This window comes from Eschrichtius robustus, chromosome 13 (genome assembly GCF_028021215.1).
Source record: "Eschrichtius robustus isolate mEscRob2 chromosome 13, mEscRob2.pri, whole genome shotgun sequence".
NCBI classification, from domain to species: domain Eukaryota; kingdom Metazoa; phylum Chordata; class Mammalia; order Artiodactyla; family Eschrichtiidae; genus Eschrichtius; species Eschrichtius robustus.
In genome coordinates, this window is record NC_090836.1 from 6,857,383 (window position 1) to 6,876,270 (window position 18,888).

The 18,888-nt window shown below is 56.8% G+C and overlaps 2 protein-coding genes across 3 annotated transcripts; both read left to right on the forward strand.

The window, feature by feature from the left end:
* The first annotated feature begins 1,027 nt into the window (after nucleotides 1-1,027).
* Nucleotides 1,028-7,978, forward strand: LRRC23 (leucine rich repeat containing 23). Its single transcript, XM_068560679.1, has 8 exons — nucleotides 1,028-1,158; nucleotides 1,800-1,975; nucleotides 2,051-2,160; nucleotides 2,614-2,867; nucleotides 3,961-4,091; nucleotides 4,740-4,876; nucleotides 6,802-7,093; nucleotides 7,752-7,978. Exons 2-7 carry the CDS (start codon nucleotides 1,850-1,852, stop codon nucleotides 7,067-7,069), a joined length of 1,026 nt encoding a protein of 341 aa, XP_068416780.1. The 5' UTR covers nucleotides 1,028-1,158; nucleotides 1,800-1,849; the 3' UTR covers nucleotides 7,070-7,093; nucleotides 7,752-7,978.
* Nucleotides 7,979-8,373: 395 nt separating this feature from the next.
* ENO2 (enolase 2) lies at nucleotides 8,374-16,279 on the forward strand. Of its 2 annotated transcripts, none has more exons than XM_068560676.1 (12): nucleotides 8,374-8,446; nucleotides 9,593-9,692; nucleotides 10,203-10,298; nucleotides 10,449-10,507; nucleotides 10,796-10,865; nucleotides 11,439-11,572; nucleotides 11,793-12,015; nucleotides 13,037-13,234; nucleotides 14,139-14,340; nucleotides 14,621-14,729; nucleotides 14,892-14,950; nucleotides 15,256-16,279. In XM_068560676.1, the coding sequence occupies exons 2-12, from the start codon at nucleotides 9,608-9,610 to the stop codon at nucleotides 15,323-15,325; spliced, it is 1,305 nt and encodes a 434-aa protein (XP_068416777.1). In that variant the 5' UTR covers nucleotides 8,374-8,446; nucleotides 9,593-9,607; the 3' UTR covers nucleotides 15,326-16,279. The 2 variants fall into 2 exon arrangements, with proteins under 2 accessions (XP_068416777.1, XP_068416779.1); XM_068560678.1 differs by having other exon boundaries at nucleotides 8,418-8,446; nucleotides 9,596-9,692.
* The last annotated feature ends 2,609 nt before the right edge of the window (nucleotides 16,280-18,888 follow it).

The window sequence follows — 18,888 nt, forward strand, 5'->3', positions numbered from 1 at the left end:
TAAGTGAAGGCAGTAACTCACACTCTTTTAACTGTCCAGCAGTCTTTTGAGGTGGACATGTTTATCCCCATTTCAAAAATGTGAGAATGGGGCTTCCCTGGTGGCGCAGTGGTTGAGAATCTGCCTGCCAATGCAGGGGACACGGGTTCGAGCCCTGGTCTGGGAACATCCCACATCCCGCGGAGCAACTAAGCCCGTGAGCCACCACTACTGAGCCTGCGCGTCTGGAGCCTGTGCTCTGCAACAAGAGAGGCCGCGACAGTGAAAGGCCCGCGCACCGCGATAAAGAGTGGCCCCCGCTCGCCGCAACTAGAGAAAGCCCTCGCACAAAAAACGAAGACCCAACACAGCCCAAAATAAATAAATAAATTTATTTAAAAAAAATATATATATATATATTTTAAAAAATGTGAGAATGAAACCTCAGTAAAACGATATAACCTGCTGAGGAACACAGCAGCTATTAAGTGGTGGAGTGGGTTTGGAACCTGCTCTCTCTGACTTTAAAACCCCATGATACCAAGTGAACAGATTTGTCTGTGAACTATATTAGCCAAGCCGGACAGGGCAGGAGGTAGTTTTTCCCGATTTTCAGCTCAACACATCTGCCATCAGACCATTCTCATTGCAGTGGCTTCTCTTGTTGGGAGCACAGGCTCTAGGCGCGCAGGCTTCAGTAGTTGTGGCTCTCAGGCTCTAGAGCGCAGGCTCAGTAGTTGTGGCGCACGGGCTTAGTTGCTCCTCGGCACTTAGGATTTTCCCGGACCAGGGCTCTCGAACCCGTGCCCCCTAGCATTGGCAGGTGGATTCTTAACCACTGTGCCACCCACCACTTGGTATTTCTTGCCCTTCTTCCCCACCTTTTGTTTCAGGGAATGAGTTTCTTTTGAATTCACAGTACTTCTGCATTGAGGTTGTCCGGTTCCTTTAAGGTCTCGCATGATGCAATGGCTAGCCCCGCCCCTGTCCCGCCCCTCAGCTCTAATAAGCCACGCCCACTGGCTTTTTTAGCCCCGGGCCAATTACCGCCCCTCATCCGGGTTCCTAGGACTGGGAAATTCGGCTCGTAACCAGGCAACAACCGGTCCACTTGCTTCGCGGCGGATTTTCAGTTCGGTTATTCGCAACTCTTCTCTCAACGGCTGCCAGCTGCGGAAGGCGAGTGCCCGGCCCCCCCCCCCCCCCCCCGTTGCCACAACAGCAGTACACAACTCCTTCTCCCTTGCCCTCTACCAAAACAGTCCTTCCCTCTCGGGGCCAAGACCTCTCCAGTACAGCTTCTAGTTGAGCAGAACCAGGGTCTGCGCCCCTTTGCAAAGGAGGATTGATTGAGTGGGAGGGTTGGAGGCCGCGCGTCAGGCTGGTGTCCCAGAGGGGACAGGGAAATGGGTCTACGCGGCGTGGGAGAGTTAGAAGAAAGGAGTAGAGCAGGGGTTGTAGAGATGGAAGGGGATGGGAGTGGGCGGTAGGGAGGTTTGGAGGAGAACGTGGCTTAAGGCAGAAGTGGGAAGAACTAAGGAGAGGGAAGTCCAGGAAGCTGGACACCGAGCTGCTGGAGGAGTTGGAGCCCCTGAGAAGGGCAGGAAATGTCTTGGGGGTCTGGGAAGGCATCCAAGTGAGAGGAGTCCTTGGTGGGAAGTATGAAGTGGAGGTTGGGAGTCAAAATGAGATGTTCACAGGGATGAGGAAAGAAGCATCGCTGGCAGGAGGTCTGGGGTGATAGGGTGATGGGAGGGGTACCCATTCATGGAGGTGAGGGAGGGAGCGTTGACAGACGCTGAGGAGACCTTCTTTCTCAGGGCCGGGACCTAGCTGGATCTGACTCCAGAGCCTTCAGCAGGGAAGAAAAATGTCAGATGAAGATGATCTGGAAGACTTTGAGCCAGACCTGGATGGTCTGGAAAGGGAAGACGACGACGAGAAGGAGACAGAGGAGTGGGAGGACTACAGGAAAGAGGGAGAAGACTCTGAGGGAGTGAGAGCTTGGAAACAGGGGGCCGGGATTAAGGGCTGGGGTTAAAGGGATGCCTGAGTCCGCTTCCTCCTGCAGTGGATGTCCACGCCCCTCACAGAAGACATGATGAAGGAAGGACTTTCTGCGCTCTGCAAGACGGGTAGTGGACTGGCCCATGCTTACGTCAAGCTGGAGGTTAAAGACAGGTGTGTTCATGGGGGACCAGAAGAGGTCTGAGGGTGTGGGACCCAGCGTCCTTTCTCAGCCTCCATCCTGGGTGTTTCGGCTGAGTTTGGATCTCTGGCATCCTGGACCAGCGAGGAGGGAAGGATAGAGTCTTACTTTTCAGGACGCTGTGACTCCCTGTGTCAGAGCTGGCCTGGGCAATTGGAGGCTGTGAGGGTATGGGATGGGGGTGGGGATTCCTGTTGGACTCCCTCACTTGTCTTTCAGAGTGTCGCTTCTCGGCCCTTCACAGACACAAGGTCCCTGCCCACCCTTGAGAACCCACCTACCTTCTCTTCCCCCTCCCCAGCCCTCCCTTCTGTCAGCCACTCTTCTCTCCACTCTAAGACATCTTCATACTGCCCTCTGCTTTAGTACCTCTGACAGTCCTTGCTGGATTCTTAATCCTGACCCTGGCCTTTACCGTCTCCTAGGGAGCTGACAGACATCTACTTGCTGCGTTCCTACATCCATCTGCGCTACGTGGATGTTTCCGAAAACCACTTGACAGACTTGTCCCCACTCAATTACCTCACCCACCTGCTCTGGCTCAAGGCTGATGGCAACCGGCTGCGGAGTGCCGGGTTGAACGAACTGCCCTACCTGCAGATCGCCAGCTTTGCCTATAACCAGATCACCGACACTGAGGGCATCTCTCATCCTCGTCTGGCCAGCCTAGATCTCAAAGGTGGGGCCTTAGGATGGGCCTCACAAGATTCCTTCCTCGCCTGGGGCCAACAGAAGTGGGCAGTGTGGTCCTTGGCTGTGCCACACAGCAATCTGCATTCATTCATTCACTCATTCAGACACTCATGATGGCTCACGATGACAGTTCTGTGTGCTGGAGATGTAGCAGTGAACAAAACAAAGAAAATCCCTATTCTCCTGTAGCTTACATTGTAGTCAGGGGAGGCAGGCAATGATCAGTGATCAGTATTTTATTTTTATTTTTTGGCCGCACTGCGTGGCATGCGGGATCTTACTTAGTTCCCCAAGCAGGGATCAAACCCATATCCCCTGCAGTGGAAGCATGGAGTCTTAGCCACAGGACCACCAGGGAAGTCCCAATGATCACAATAAATAAGTAAATTTAGGGACTTCCCTGGTGGCGCAGTGGTTAAGAAACCTCCTGCCAATGCAGGGGACGCGGGTTCGAGCCCTGGTCCAGGAAGATCCCACATGCTGCAGAGCAACTAAGCCCACGAGCCACAACTACTGAGCCCGTGCGCCACAACTACTGATGCCTGTGCGCCTAGAGCCTGTGTTCCGCAACAAGAGAAGCCACCGCAGTGAGAAGCCCGCACACCGCAACTAGAGAAAGCCTGTGCGCAGTAACAAAAGACCCGACACGGCCAAAAATAAATAAATAAAAATTAAAAAAAATAAGTAAATTTATAAAGCATGTTAAAAGGAGATAAGTGCTATGGAAAAAATCAGGGTAAAGGAAAAGGGGGGAGCAGGGGTGGCGATTTCAAACAGGTTGGTTAGGACAAGTGTCATTGGGAAGTTGACATTTGAGCAAAGACTTGAAGGAGGAGAGGGAGTTAGCCGTAAAGATTGCTGGGCACCCCTCATTCACTCCTCAAAGACTTAGGTGGGCACATCCATCGGGCCCTTGGACTGCCAGACCACCATCCAGGGCTCCGCAGCTGTTAAGTCTGGAGCTGTCCCTCCTCGTATCACCTGGCATTAGAGAAGATGATGCAGAGGCTCCCCAAATTCAGGCTCTACTGCTGAACATTTGACGTGGCCCTTTGAACTCCTGACACCCTCCTTTTCAGGGAACCACATCCACATGGTGACAGGTCTGGACCCCCAAAAGCTGATCAGCCTGCACACACTGGAGCTTCGGGGAAACCAGCTGAACAGCACCCTGGGAATCAACCTTCCTAAGCTGAAGAACCTCTTCCTGGTAGCTCACTGGGTCAGAGGGTGGTTGGTGCCGGGAAGGGGGCACTGTCCTGGGGGCCAGGATGCCTGGTTCTAGTAGACTCACCTACTAACTTCATCATCATCATAATTGGTATCATTTCCTGAGTGCTTGCTTGGTGCCAGATGCTGTGTGGATTCAGAGTCAAAACAGACAAGGTGCTCACCACCTAGCAGGGCTGATAATACACAATGTGTGGATAATATAGAGACAGTTTGCTTTGATACAGGTAGCAGCACCATGTGCATAACTGAGGTACAGATCAGGCTAAGGAGGCCACTTACGTGCCTAGGCTTTTAGACTCTTGAGCTGCCTCATTCCAGGATGGTGTTGAAGCCATTTCTCCTCAGTGGGGCAGTGAGGCTCTTGGCCCGGGCGGTGTGTTGAAGCATCTCCTCCCTAATCAGAGGTGGCTGTGCTGGGATGGACAGTAGGGGTTACTGCTGAGCTTTCTCTGGGTTGGCAGCTTCTTCTGGATTCTTTACTCTCTACATGGGTCTCTACCCACCTCCACTCCCCTCCTGTACCCTCTCTACCTCTTAGATTTGCTCTTTTGCTGCATCTCTTTCTGATTTCCTTCCCTCTCCTTGCTCCCCTCTCCTAACCTATCTACTGTATCCTGGGGTCTAGGCCCAGAACCTGTTGAAGAAGGTGGAAGGCTTGGAAAACCTAAGCAATCTCACTACCTTGCATCTTCGAGACAACCAGATTGAAACTCTGAGTGGCTTCTCCAAGGAAATGAAATCACTGCAGTACCTCAACCTAAGGTATGAACCCCCTCCAGGCCCACCTTGCCTCTACCCCTGACCAGGAGCCACCTCTGACCCTATGTTTCTCCCTGGTCCCAACCCCCCAGTTCTAGACCACCCCAGATTCTCACCTCATCCTCTGTCCTGATCCTCACCCCTTCTGTCCTTACTTTCTTCTGCATCAGTCCTAATTACAGCACTGAGACCTCTGTAGCCTGAGACCCTGAATCCTATTCATTCAACCCACATATTGAGAACGTACTATGTGCCAGGCCTTGTGCTGTGTTTTGGGAACCATCTGAAGGAATCAGAGATGGTCCCTGTTCTCAGGGACTCAGTCTGGCTCCATCCCATATAAGTTCTCACTGCCCTTCTCCATCTCCTGGGCCCCAATTCCCCTTCCAGTTTCCTGCCTCTCTTCTCCTGAGCCCCACCTGTAAGGGATGGCCCCCTACTGCTATAAAACACAAGACATGCTCAGATTTGTTTTTGGGTTTTTTTTCCATAAATTTATTTATTGACTTATTTATTTTTGGCCGCGTTGGGTCTTCGTTGCTGCGCGGGCTTTCTCTAGTTGCGGTGAGCAGGGGCTACTCTTCATTGTGGTGCACGGGCTTCTCATTGCGGTGGCTTCTCTTGTTGCGGAGCACAGGCCCTAGGCACGCTGGCTTCAGTAGTTGTGGCACGCGGGCTCAGTAGTTGTGGCTCGCGAGCTCTAGGACGCAGGCTCAGTAGCTGTGGCGCACGGGCTTAGTTGCTCCGCGGCGTGTGGTATCTTCCCGGACCAGGGCTCGAACCCGTGTCCCCTGAATTGGCAGACGGATTCTTAACCACTGCGCCACCAGGGAAGTCCCCGTGCTCAGATTTGAGGCGAGAAGAGTATTTAAAAGAAAATCTCTAGTTGGAAAGGCACTGAGGATCAGGGGCGATTTTCTTGCAGCAACTCTTGCCGGATGGAGGATTTTATGTGTGTATCTTTAAGCAAAGATGTAAGGAAATTGCCTCCTTCGTCAACAAGGATAAATCCTCCAGGCTGGCAATGGAAAAAGAATCTCCAAGTAGGGAGTGGTGGTTGCACCTTGAAGCCCAAAGTCCTGCTTTGACTGCTGGGTCATCTCTTGCTAATTAGCTCTGCCCCCTTGGTCTGGTAGGGTGCAGGGGGTATTGTTTTCCTGTTAACGGTCTAGACAGGGATAATGGACCTTCCTCAGTGGCTATTTACCAGGGATGTTTGGAAGTAAGTGTGGGGCGGAGGGGTTGTCTCAGTGGCTGGGAGGTGCCCCTGGGGCCAAAGACCTGCAAGCAAGGACAGTCCAGCCCCTGAGAAACACCGGAGTGGTTCAGTGCCTCTCTTGAGATAAGGCTGAAACATTTAAGCCTGATTTCACAAAGGCGTGAGGCAAGAGCATGAAAACAATACACAGTATCCTACAATGAGGTACTTTAGGGGAGGAAGCTTATTCTTCAGGCTGGGAGGCCCCGACCCGTCCCTAGCTCCAGGCTCCTTCCTGTGGGAGCACCAAGACAGCACCATCTCCATGACCCTAGAGCCCATTTCCTTCTCCACTGGCTCGGGTCCTACCTTCTAACCTTTGATTAGGTGTGATGACACAGAAATCTGTCCCTACAAAGGAGATTCCCCCCTACTCCCCAACTACAAGACAGGGCTGAGACCTAGCTCTGCTGTTCCAAAAAGATAAATATGACCCATTACAGAATAGACTGTGGCACCTAGGGATTCCCTGAAGGGCAGAACAGGACAGGAGTAGGGTTACACAGCAACTCTGCAGCAAATCTGGCAGTGCGTGGCAGGCCAATCCACAGAGGCCATGTTTCTAGAGAGACCGGAGCCCAGTGGGAGATTCCCCCTGAGGGCCCATACCTGGTAGCTGGCCTCCGAAGCCCGTCGTCCCCTCGTGAACCCCTCCCGACCACACCGGCAGGGGCAACATGGTGGCTGACCTGGGGGAGCTCGCCAAGCTGCGGGACCTGCCCAAGCTGCGAGCCTTGGTGCTGCTGGACAACCCGTGTACGGACGAGAACGACTACCGCCAGGAGGCCCTGGTGCAGGTGGCGCATCTCGAGCGCCTGGACAAGGACCTCTACGAGGAGGAGGAGCGGGCTGAGGCTGGTGCGACCCGGCAGCGGGTGAAGGAGGCGCAGGAGGCTGAGCCCGAGCCCGAACTGGGACCGGACCCGTCATCCATCTAGCAGTTCCCCGAGCCTCCAAGGACAGTAAGGAAGGGGGGCAGGGAGGCCAGAAGAGGAGGCCAAGGGCCTGGCAGATGGGAAGGGAAGTTGCTGTAGGAGGAGGTGGCTGAGGAAGGCAGAGGCAAGGAGAACCCTTGGGGAGACCTGGGTTAGGAGTCACGGGGGAGGAGAAAGAACCAGAAGAGCCTGGGGGGAACTGAGAGAGGCTTAGGAGAAACATCAGGAGGCCTGAGGAGTGAGCAGTATGAATGGGGTGGCAGGCAGAGACGTGGCTGTGGGCTGGGCGGCCACACCTGATGGGAAATGCTGGGTCTGGGGCATGGGGGGGGGGCGGGGTTGGGGGCTGTGTATGAGGATGGCAGCTGGGCCTAGAGGAGAAGGCAGGAGAGGAAGATCCTGCACTAAAGAGCCAAAGCTAAAAATAACAGGACACTGGCAGAAGGAAGAAAGGAGGGCAGAATGAGGCAGAAAGGGACTGAGGCTATGAGACCAGGGAAGCGCGGCAGCTGGCACTTCAGATGGGGCAGAGGCAGCAGTGGGAGTGCAGTGGGGCCCAGAGGATTGGCTTCTGTCCTCTTCCTCCGGGAGACCAAAGATGCTGGCTCCAAGACTGAGGAGACTCCCAGTTGGGGGGGCCCACACCCCCTCTTCCGGAGACAGAGGACGCCTTCTCTTGCCCCAGGCCTAGGAATTCATCACAGCCTGCCTCCCAGCCTCTGTGACGGGCACCTGGGCAGCGGGCACCTGGGCAGCGGTGACTCGGCGGGAGCAGCCCTCAGGCAGGCCTGGTGGGAACCAGGCCTGGATGGGCCAGGGGATGCTTGAAGAATTGGCTGCGGAGGGGCTGCGGAGGCGGCGGCCTGGAGTGTTCGGAACAGTTCGTTTTTCCAATAAAGAGACATTTTGATACTCTTGTGTCTGACCGGGTTTGTGAGACCCTGAGGCTGTCACGGGCTTCACTGGCGTGAGGCTGAGATTGTTACTTTCCACGGGGTCGGGGTGTGGGTATGAGCGCGCGTGGGCGGCGGGGGGCCAGGTCCTGGGTGGCCCCCGGCCCCTCCCACATCGCTCTCCTCCTGCCCTCCCCGCCCCATCCCATCGGTTCCCCCCCCACCCCGCCCCATCCCATCGGTCCCCCCCCCCCCGCCCCCCGCCCCCCGCCCCCGCGCTCCTACGTGCGCCTCCGCTGGCGGCTCCTGAATCATCGGGGGCTCCGGGTCACATGCGCCCGCCCGGCCCTATCCGCGCCTCCCCCGCCCGCCGCCCGGGCTCCGCAGCCACCGCCACCGCCACTCCCGCTCTCTCTGCGCCGCCACCGCCACCACTGCCAGCGCCACCGACAGCGCCACCGCCACAGGCTGGGTCTGCAGCCCCGAGGTGAAGCCCCGGCCGAGCCCCGCGCCCCTCCGGCCCCCTCCCCTCGCCGCCGCGCCCCCGCCCCTCTCCCCGGGCCTCGCGCATCCCTCGCCCCGCGACGCTGCGCACCTGCTCCGCCACCCGCGCCCCCCAGGCACCTCCTTCCCCAGCCTTCCCGGACCGCTCCTCTCGGTTTCAGGCTGTCGCCCCCTCCTCATTCGCGCGCCAGGCCTCTCCGCACCTGTGTCTAACTGCGCCTTTCTCCACCCTGTCTGCCCCCTCCCCATGCCCCTTTTCGCCTCCGGTTCTGTCGATGATAAGGTTTCGCGGTCTCCCCGGGCTGTGCATTTTTTACTCTGGCACGTCCTTTGGCTTTGCATCGGGGAAATGTCTTTCTCACCCTTCCTCGGCATCCGCAGACTTCCTCTAGACGCCCCTCTCCCACTCCTCTCCCGCATCGCCCACTCCGGTTACAGTGTTTCCACTGCACCGGGGAGGGATGGGAAGACGGGAGAATTTGTCTAGGGGCCGGGGGAGGACCGGCCCAGCTGTGCCTCTCCCCACGGGTCTCTCTTCGTCCTCCTCCCTCCCCACGGCAACCCCCAGAGACTGAGGACCCTCTCCGCAGACTTCTCTACTGTACATCTCTCGGGAAGAGGAGGGACGTACATTTGGAGGGAGATTGGGACCTTGGAGTGGGGGTTGGAGCGTTAGATTGGGGGGGATGGGGGCTCGGGAGGAGAGGCCTCCCGCTGCCCATGCGACCCATGCTCTTCTGGGCTCCAAGGAGAAATGCAGACCTAGCAGCCGGACCGCCCTGAGGAGATCTGGGGGAACCCCACCAGCCGGCTGCTGAGGGGGCGAGGGAACCACTGCCGTGCCCCTCCCCTCCTCACTGCGGAGTCCTCCCATCTCGTTTTTGATCCTACCCCGCCCCCCACTGCAGTGACCTCCCCTTCCTCACTGCATTGACCTTCTCCTCTCCCCACGGGCGGGAGGGATCCCTTCTACAGCCGACGACTGCAGCCAGCTCCTCGCCACCCCCCACCCAGTGCGGTAACCTCTTTCCCATCCCTCTCAGCCTCCCAGCCTTTGGCCCCTCCCACTGGTCTCAGGCTCCACCCCTCTAAGCCTCTTACCTTTCTCCTTCCTTTCCTTCCACCCAAGGAGATCCCAGCCATCATGTCCATAGAGAAGATCTGGGCCCGGGAGATCCTGGACTCCCGTGGGAATCCCACGGTGGAGGTGGATCTCTACACTGCCAAAGGTAGTGGGCAGGGCCTTCCCACAGCCCCCATGCTGGCTTTGCCCTCGCCTGGCATGGGAGGCTCCCTGGGGACTCCCAGTGGGGATGGGGTGCTGGGCCAGGCTAACGAGCCTGGAGCGGGGCGGGGTGGGTCCTCCTTGTCCCGGGGAGCCAGGATAGGCCGATCTCTGTGTGCTGGTTTAGTGTGTGATACACCCTGCCTCTGCCCTCTGTGTTCACCGTGTGTGCGTGTGTGTGCCGTGTGTGCGTGCACCATGTGTGCTGCCTGCATAGCTTCATTTCTGTGGGTTCCCACTTGTGCCTGTGGGACCTCAGTTGGGTGGATGAGGAGGCCACTGCTTGTGCATCCGCCTCCGTGCGTGTGTCCGGGTCGGGGGGCGGGGGGTTGTTAAGGAGCCCTGTGGGAAGAAGGCTGGATGCGGCTGCAGGGGCGTAGAGCTGGAAGGCTGAAGAATCCCTGGTCCCTGTGGTGTCCTCTCTCTCCATCCTCACTCCACGTTCCCCTCCCAGGGCTTTTCCGGGCTGCGGTGCCCAGTGGAGCCTCCACTGGTATTTATGAGGCCCTGGAGCTAAGGGATGGGGACAAACAGCGTTACTTAGGCAAAGGTGAGGCCCTTTGTCTTTTCCCGGCTCTCCCATCCCTCCACTGGGGACCTCACACCAGTCCCCAGCCCTCTTCCTGCATGCCTTCCCCCCACCTTTTCTCTTCTGGCCCCTCCTGGCCTGAGCCAGCCTGACCTCTCCACCTCTCCCTAGGTGTCCTGAAGGCAGTGGACCACATCAACACCACCATCGCCCCGGCCCTCATCAGCTCAGTGAGGCCTGCTCTTTGCTGGGGGTGGGGACCAGGGTCCTGGAAGGAACCCTGGATTAGGGGAGGATGAAGAAGAGGGAGAAAGGGCCACCTCTTGGGAATCATGGTTACCGGGGAAGGATGCCCCCTGCTCCCATGGAGCTTCAGGTCCCCTAATCCAGACAGGCCGCTGTTGCAGGAACCTGGCTGGACCCTGGCTAGATGTGAGCCTGTGTGTGGATGTAGGGGGCCCTCTGGCTTAGGGTCCAGCCTTCATCCTGGCTTTGGGTGATGGAGGCTCTGCTCACAGGGTCTCTCTGTGGTGGAACAAGAGAAGCTGGACAACCTGATGTTGGACTTGGACGGGACCGAGAACAAGTGTAAGCAGCGGCTGGGAGAGAGTGGGGGTGGGGAGGAAACTCACGGAGCAGATGGAGAACTGAGGGGCCAGCACTGTGGGGGGCTTCTTAGCAAGGATGACCTGGGACTTCCCTGGAGGTCCAGTGGTTAGGACTCTGTGCGTGAGCTTCCGCTGCAGGGGGCACGGGTACGATCCCTGGTCGGATCCTGCATGCCGCGAGGTGTGGCCAAAAAAAAAAAAAGAGAAGGATGACCCGAGGAGGACTAGCCCTTCAAGAAACCATGAGTTTAACGCCAGTGGGAGGGAATGACATTAGACAGAGGGGAGAACTTTGCAGCATAAGGAGGGGGGAGTTGGTGGCAGATAGTCTCAGGGATGTTTAGCAATAGTGCCGCTCTCTGCCCTTTCCAATCACCTCCCCTTGACGCCCCCCACTATTTTCAGGAGAGGATGCATGAGGTGTTGCAGGAGTGGAGAGGGAGGAGGGGGGGTGGTCTCCTTTAGCGGCTCCTTTTGGGGAGTATAGGTGGAGGCGGGGCCTGGAAGGGGAAGGGGACGTGTTTGCTCAGTGTCTTCCTCTGTAATCTCCCAGCCAAGTTTGGGGCCAATGCCATCCTGGGTGTGTCCCTGGCCGTGTGTAAGGCAGGGGCGGCCGAGCAGGAATTGCCCCTCTACCGCCACATTGCTCAGCTGGCCGGGAACTCAGACCTCATCCTGCCTGTGCCGGTGAGACTAGACCTGCCTCTCCCAGGGGTGGGTGGGGAGGGAGTATGAAGCCTCGTGAGGACCGATGGGAGGAAACTGATGGGGCGCAGCTAAAGAGAAAGGATGGGGACGGGGGACTCTGAGTCCAGGAAGCTGGAGGAAGTTTGGGATTTTGGGTTGACACTCCCAGGGGCGGAGAGGGAAGTGCTCTGTGACTTTTCTTTCCTCCTGTGGCTCCCAGGCCTTCAACGTGATCAATGGGGGCTCCCATGCTGGGAACAAGCTGGCCATGCAGGAGTTTATGATCCTCCCAGTGGGCGCCGAGAGCTTTCGGGATGCCATGCGACTCGGGGCGGAGGTCTATCACACACTCAAGGGTGTCATCAAGGACAAGTATGGCAAGGATGCCACCAACGTGGGAGATGAAGGTGGCTTTGCCCCCAATATCCTGGAGAACAGTGAAGGTGAGGCCAGGAGCCCCACTCCTAGCTCTAAGTCTCACTCCATCCCGGGACATCAGGAAGGGCCACACATTTCACCAAGTCCCGAGGAGGCTGCGTGAGGGTCCCTGAGCTAATTCCAAGAGGTTCCAGTCCTCGGAGTGGGTGCCAGAGGGCCTAACAAAGTCCCAGGCAGGCCTAAGGGGACATTCTTTATCCACCCAGCCAGATCTGCTAGCGTCTGCAAGTTCCCACTGGAGCCCCTGGGGATGCTGGGAGATGGTCTAGGTGACCTGTGGGATCCATCCCCACCTTTAACTCCGATGGATCCTCGGTTTGATGAGATACACCAAACTCCAGGGAATCCGCTCCAAATCTATCCCACTCCCACCCCAACCTCTTAGACTTCTAGGATTTCTAGTCTTTCTCTGCCCTGGTAGAAACCTTATAGTGAAGAGAAACTCTACAGGCAGGTAGTGGCTAAGAGTTAACTTTCTGGGGCCACATTGCCTGGATTTGAACCTTGACTTGAAGAGTTACTGGCTGGTGATCTTGCTCACTTAACTTCTCTGTGCTTGTCTTTCTCGTCTGTAAAATGGGAATAACAACAGTATCTACCTCTTAGCATCATGGTGAGGATTAAATGAGATCATATGTGTAAGTGCTTAGGTGACATAGTTAAACCCTCAATAAATTATAGCTATTTAAAACCAAACAAACAAACAAAAAAACAAAACTATGGGACTTCCCTGGTGGTCCAGTGGTTAAGAGTCCACGCTTCCAATGCAGGGGCTGCGGTTCGATCCCTGGTCGGGGAACCAAGATCCCACACACCGTGCGGTGCGGCCAAAACAAAAACAAAAAAAAACTATTATTAACACAATTCCATTCCTCTGCCTTTCTAAAAGGTGGGCTGCTCGTCGCACACCTGGGAATAACCCCAAAACAACCTTAGCCAGACCTCTCCCTAGCAACAGCCCTCCACTTCTGTTCCGAATTTCTTTCTTTCTCTCACTCCTCCTCGCCCATTGTATTCCATCCCCAGCCTTGGAGCTGGTGAAGGAAGCCATTGACAAGGCTGGCTACACAGAAAAGATCGTCATTGGCATGGATGTCGCCGCCTCGGAGTTTTATCGTGATGGGAAATACGACTTGGACTTCAAGTCTCCCGCTAATCCTTCCCGATACATCACTGGGGACCAGCTGGGGGCCCTCTACCAGGACTTTGTCAGGGACTATCCTGGTGAGAGCAAGGGCTGTGGCAGGGGGAGGGCAGGGGGCAGGCAGGGATGTGTTGGGGACAACTCTGGACCTTACGGGGGGGTGCTGACCCGGGTGCCAGGGAGAGATGTCCTGAGAAGAACCTGAGAACCAGGGATGGGGTGAAGGAGCCTCCTGCAGAGGCTGGGCTTTGGATGTTGTGCAAATGTGCAGGTACCTGTGGTGAATCTGTTCCATCTGCTTTGGACCCTGATTAAAGTCATGATCTCTGAAGCTGCTGGGATCAGGGGGCGGGTTTGGGAGGAACCAGGCATGGTGAGAGGGTGACTGGAACTAGCACAGTTCAGGATCTCTGGCTGATAAAACTGGATGCTGGGGAACTCCCTGGCGGTCCAGTGGTTAGGACTCTGCGCTTTCACTGCCGAGGGCACGGGTTCAGTCCCTGGTCAGGGAACTAAGATCCCATAAGCCACCAGTGTGGCAAAAAACAAAACAAAACAAGACAACAACAAAGAAAACTGGATGCTGAATGGAGCTGGATGTGACGTGGATGAGGAGGTGCTGAATCACCCTCTCTAGGTTCCCCAGTGGCTTTTACCCCTGAATGGAGGCAGTTGGTTTCCGGTTCCTGAGACAGAGCGAGAGAAAATAGACATAAATTGCAGAATGAAGTTTTTAGAATAGCAACGAGGAAGGGCTTCCTGGTAGAAAATGGGAAAATACAAAGATAGGTTGTGAGAAAGTTTCTAAACTCTTGTGTTTTGAAAGGTTTTATGAAGGAATCAAGAAGCAGTGAGGGCAGGCTTATTTCAGGGGAAGCAGGGGTGAGGAGGCTGAGTTGGCCGGGGGGTCTGATCTGTCCATTCAGGGAATCTAAGCGGGGTGTTCCTGCCTGACTCAGAGCTTCCTCATCGCTCTCCCAACAGTGGTCTCCATCGAGGACCCCTTTGACCAGGACGACTGGGCTGCCTGGTCCAAGTTCACAGCCAACGTGGGGATCCAGATTGTGGGTGATGACCTGACAGTGACCAACCCAAAGCGAATCGAGCGGGCCGTGGAGGAGAAGGCCTGCAACTGTCTGCTGCTGAAGGTCAACCAGATCGGTTCGGTCACCGAAGCCATCCAAGCGTGAGTGCCTCGCGTCCCTGACTCAGCCCGTTTCTGCAGGATGCCTCTCACCAGTGCTCCCAGCCCAGTCTTGGCCACAAGTGCTGAAGGGGGCAGGGAACCTGGAGTCACTTTCACGGCTCTCCTGGCTCTCCTGGCTCTCCTGGTTCTGCTCCCTCCGCCCAGATTCCCTGCTCCCCTCCCGGACAGCTTCCCTCCAGATGTTTCTTGACCAACATAGGGGATGAGAAGAGGGGGCGGGCGTGAGGGGCTGGGGCTCAGTGCTGCTGTACGGATGCAGGTGCAAGCTGGCCCAGGAGAATGGCTGGGGGGTCATGGTGAGTCACCGCTCGGGAGAGACTGAGGACACGTTCATTGCGGACCTGGTGGTAGGGCTGTGCACAGGCCAGGTGAGCGCCAGGGAGCCCTTTGTGCAATTGGTGGGTTCTAGGCTCAGGTGGCTTTCTCCTTCCAGGTGTTTGCGGGTGTTGGGGGAATCTCAAGGGAGTGTAAGTTTTCTTTCACGGGGCAAAGGGCGGCCACTGAGCTGCTTATCTTTTGGGGTGTTTCAGATCAAGACTGGTGCCCCATGCCGTTCTGAGCGTCTGGCTAAGTACAACCAGCTCATGAGGTGAGGGAACCCGGGGAATGGAAGCCCAGGACCCAGGGGGTTATAAGCTGTGTTTCTCCACCATTTCATCTCCAGTGCCCGGGGCCTGGAGAACAAACAGTAGGCATCCAGAAAATACTTGTTTTTGATTGATGGGTTTACAGATGGCCTGATTGACGGCCCATGGAAAGCCAGGGAATGCCCCGGCTCAGGCCAGGACCCGGGAGCAGGTGGTGCGAGGGGCTTGGAGGATGGCGGCCCCACGGGAAGGGGGGTGCGGTCCTCCTGCTTCCCTGACTGTTTCCTTTCTGACTCACCTCTCTCAGAATCGAAGAAGAGCTGGGGGACGAAGCTCGCTTCGCTGGACATAATTTCCGCAATCCCAGCGTGCTGTGATCCCTCTACCTGCCTGGAGACTTGGAACCCCTCGCCCGTCCTCCTGGAACCTCTTCTTTCCGGTCCTGCTCGAAATTTCACCCCAGACACCCCGGCTGACCTGCTGCGCTGCTCCTTGGCTGGTCCAGCCCCTGCTGTCTCCGCTCTCGCCCACTCTGGGTTCCACACTCTCCACTCCTCCTTCCTTTCTCTTCTCCCTCCTCAAAAACTGGCCATGGACTGAGGATGTAAGGGCATCCACGGAAGACCGATCAGGGTCTGTGCTGGAGCGTCAGGGTTGGTTGTTGCGGTGTGTAGAGGGGCCATGTGTCATGTGTGCGTTGCGCTGGGTCTGTTCGTTTCCAGGTTGCCTATGAGGCAGGAACTGCGCAGTGCTGAGTGGAGGGGAGTGCTGGCTGCGTGCTCAGGCCTGGCCTAAGGCGCTGATATATTATTTATTCATTTATTTAATTTTCATTCATCCTATTAATGATTCACTTCCTCATAACTCCAGGGCCAGAAACTGGCCTGACTGGACGGGACCATGTGTCTGTATTTCATGTGACTGTAGATTCTGAGATGGCCTGGGGTGGGGGTCTTGCTGGAACGGGAAGGGTCCCAGAAAGGGGCCTCGATGAGGGTTCCTGTGTGCGTGCCAAGCCTTAACCGCAGCCTGGCTTGGTCCAGAGGTGGGGCTGTGTGCCCGGGGCTCCTCCCCTGTCCCTCTCTCCCCAGCCCGTTTCCCCCTCGTTCGTTCTTCCTGCAGCTGCACCTGAGCACCGTCTCACTCCCCCGTGCCGTGTTCCACAGCTGCCAGCACCTCTGTGGCGTTGAAATGAGTACCACCATTAAAGTCTGAGTCACCGTGCATTACTGTGTCTGAGGAGTCTTACTCTCGTCCACACGAGGGGAGAGAAGATGGAGCTCGTGGAAGTCGGTGAAACTGGATAGCAGAGCTGGGGAGGGCACAGAAAGAGGAAGAAACCCAACAAATAGGCCAGGAGGATGGCATTGCCTACCTCACCCTGGCCAGGTAGGGAGCACATTGCCCTGCCTTGTCAGCAGCAAGCCTGGCCCCAGGACCCAGGTGAATTAGGGGTTCTTAACCTGGGGTCCCAGAATTCCTAAAAGTATCAAAAATTGTGTGTGTATATGCATTTTTGGAGAAAGGGATCCAAAGGGTTTGCAGATTCACCAAGGGCCTTGACCAGAGAAGGGATAAAGCTGTGGGCTGGAGCAGCTCCGGTACTGGGCCTCTCCCAGACCAAGTCCTGGCTGCTTCTGGGATGGACCAGCACTGCCTGGGCAGCACCCCTTGCAAGGTGGGGACCCGGGGAGGAAAGGATGGTACGAGGGAAGAATGGTACCATGGAGCGAGGGAAGAATGGTACTGGGGGTACAGAAGCCTGAGGAAACAGCCTTCCAGTAAACTGGAGATTCAGGACCTGGGGTACTCAACGGGCCCCTCCCTGGGTCAGCCTGCGAGAAGGGTGCCAGTGTGTGGCTGGGGAGATGCACTATCACCCTTCAGCTCCAGCGGAGCCCCAGCATTGAGATGGGAACCCAGGAACAACCGGGGAGGAGGGGGGAGGGGGGCGGAGGAGGGGGGTGGGGGCGGAGGAGGGGGGAGGGGGAGCCCCCTCCAGGGCTCGGATACCGGGGTGGAGCCGGCAGGGTCTGGGGGAAGCTGCGGCCACTAGAGGGAGTCAAGCTTCTGTAGGCTGTTGACTGCACTGGCTCCAGGGCGAGGGTGGGAGGAATTGCAAGGCTGCTCCCTCTGTGGGCCTCCCACTCTGTTTCTTCTCTGAGTTCTGGTCCTGGGCCCCCTCTGCCATCCTGCCCAGCTCCAGGACTGGAAGAGGATTCCCGTTCTGTATGGGCAGGACCCGTTTCTCTGCTTTTCTCCTCCTGTGTCGCTGACAACTCAGCCCTTTTCAGTCGAAGAGTTTCTTGCCCCGGCCTCTGTGCCTCTTCATTCCAGCGCGGGCATCTCAGCTTTCCCTTCTCTGCTGTCTCCTGGTGCCCCTTTCTGTTTCCCTTGGGGGCACACCGTACTTTTCTCTAGGGTCCATTATATCCATCTTTCTTCAGTAACTCCTGGTCGGAGCCACATTTCCTAACCTCTGCCCTTTCCTCCTTGCTAGGTCGCCTTCTCATGCCCCCCACGACCCAACCGCTCAGGTACTGGCTTGGATTGGGTTACAGCTAGCTCTGCCTGGGCCTCCCAGGCCCCTCTCTCCACTTTCCTTTTGTGCCGTTGCCTGGAGACGGGTGGGTCGTGGGGGACCGGGGCCAGAGAGGGAGCTGGGGTGAGGGATGGCGGTGGGGTGTGTGTGACGCTCCCTGAAGCTGAATTGTGAGCCCGGCCCTCAGGTAGGGGAGGAATTGGAGGGGGTAGGCCCTGGCTTCTCTTCTCACTCTCCTCATCCCATTTCTACCACTGCCTAAGTTTTTCTTTTAGGCTCAGATATGTCACCATCCTAGCCCATCCCTTAGTGGTTAAAAAAGGAGGGAGAAGAGCTCGGCCTGGAAAGGAGCTGGGAAGAGCCTGGGCCAGGGCCCAGTGGGGGACTGAACTGAACAGTGCAGACAGGGAGGAAATGCAATGGAGGGGGGACCATGGGGAGAGGAGGAGTCTTGGAACAAAGTTGGGGGGTGGGGAGAAGGAGCTGGGGTTCTCCTAGGACACAGATGAAGGGAGTGGGCAGCGGGGGCGGGCAGGGTGGAGCTGTCTGGAAAGCCCTGAGGGATAAGGAAGGTGGGACTGGGGTAATAAAGTGAGTGCCAACCAGTTCAACAGTCTGAAGAGTGGTGATTCATTCCTAGGCCAGGGAAGCCTTCCTGCTCAGGTTCCCCGGTGCCATAGAATCCATTTAGAGCTTCTGGGTATTCCTAGAACTTGGCTGAGCCTGGCCCAGGGAAATATGAGGCAAAATCTACTAGTTGCTACAGAGCCAAGCTCCTTCCTTCTCAGAAGCCTGGTGGGATCCTACCTTCAGGGCCCACCCTCGGCCTCTAGCTGACGGGCTCACACACACACACCACCCCCAGCCCCAGCCCCAGCCCCAATCTGGAGCACTATTGAGGGCTCCCAATCCAGACTCCGGCTCCAGCTCTTCCTGTTTCCCAGCCTGCCTCCCTCCCATTCTCTGGCCTTCCCAATCTCAGCTGCCAAAAATCACCCAGCGTCTTGGTGTCCTTTGTCCTGAGAGATGTTGCTGCTTGGTGTGGGGCAGGGAGAGAGCCCAGGGGACTCTGGGGGGGTGGGGACCGGGGGTGCTGGCCTCCTGGCTGAAGACTGGGAGTGGCTGGGGACTGTCAGGGACACAGGCTGCCTGGAGAGGGGTCTGGGGTGGAACTGTCTCCACATTAGAATGATCACGACACCTGGGGTTGTTTCCACGTGGAGCCTAATCCCCACCGGACCCCTTCCCTGTAGCCCAAAGTACTGTGAGTGATGACTTCGAACAGATTTGAGAAGGAAAATGGAGCTGCTACCAGCCAGAGGGCCTGAGGATGGTGTCCCACTCCCATAAATGAACGCTCATGCACCCCCATTCCTACCATTTCCTTCTACTGCTTTC

What these genes read in the sequence shown, in the direction of transcription:
- LRRC23 (XM_068560679.1), top strand. Translation starts at nt 1,850, where the DNA reads ATGTCAGATGAAGATGATCTGGAAGACTTTGAGCCAGACCTGGATGGT. An exon ending in AAGCTGGAGGTTAAAGACAG is followed by an intron (nt 2,161 to 2,613) that starts GTGTGTTCATGG and finishes ACCGTCTCCTAG; the next exon opens with GGAGCTGACAGACATCTACT. An exon ending in AGCTGAAGAACCTCTTCCTG is followed by an intron (nt 4,092 to 4,739) that starts GTAGCTCACTGG and finishes CCTGGGGTCTAG; the next exon opens with GCCCAGAACCTGTTGAAGAA.
- ENO2 (XM_068560676.1), top strand. Translation starts at nt 9,608, where the DNA reads ATGTCCATAGAGAAGATCTGGGCCCGGGAGATCCTGGACTCCCGTGGG. An exon ending in CCCCGGCCCTCATCAGCTCA is followed by an intron (nt 10,508 to 10,795) that starts GTGAGGCCTGCT and finishes CTCTGCTCACAG; the next exon opens with GGTCTCTCTGTGGTGGAACA. An exon ending in GTCACCGAAGCCATCCAAGC is followed by an intron (nt 14,341 to 14,620) that starts GTGAGTGCCTCG and finishes GTACGGATGCAG; the next exon opens with GTGCAAGCTGGCCCAGGAGA.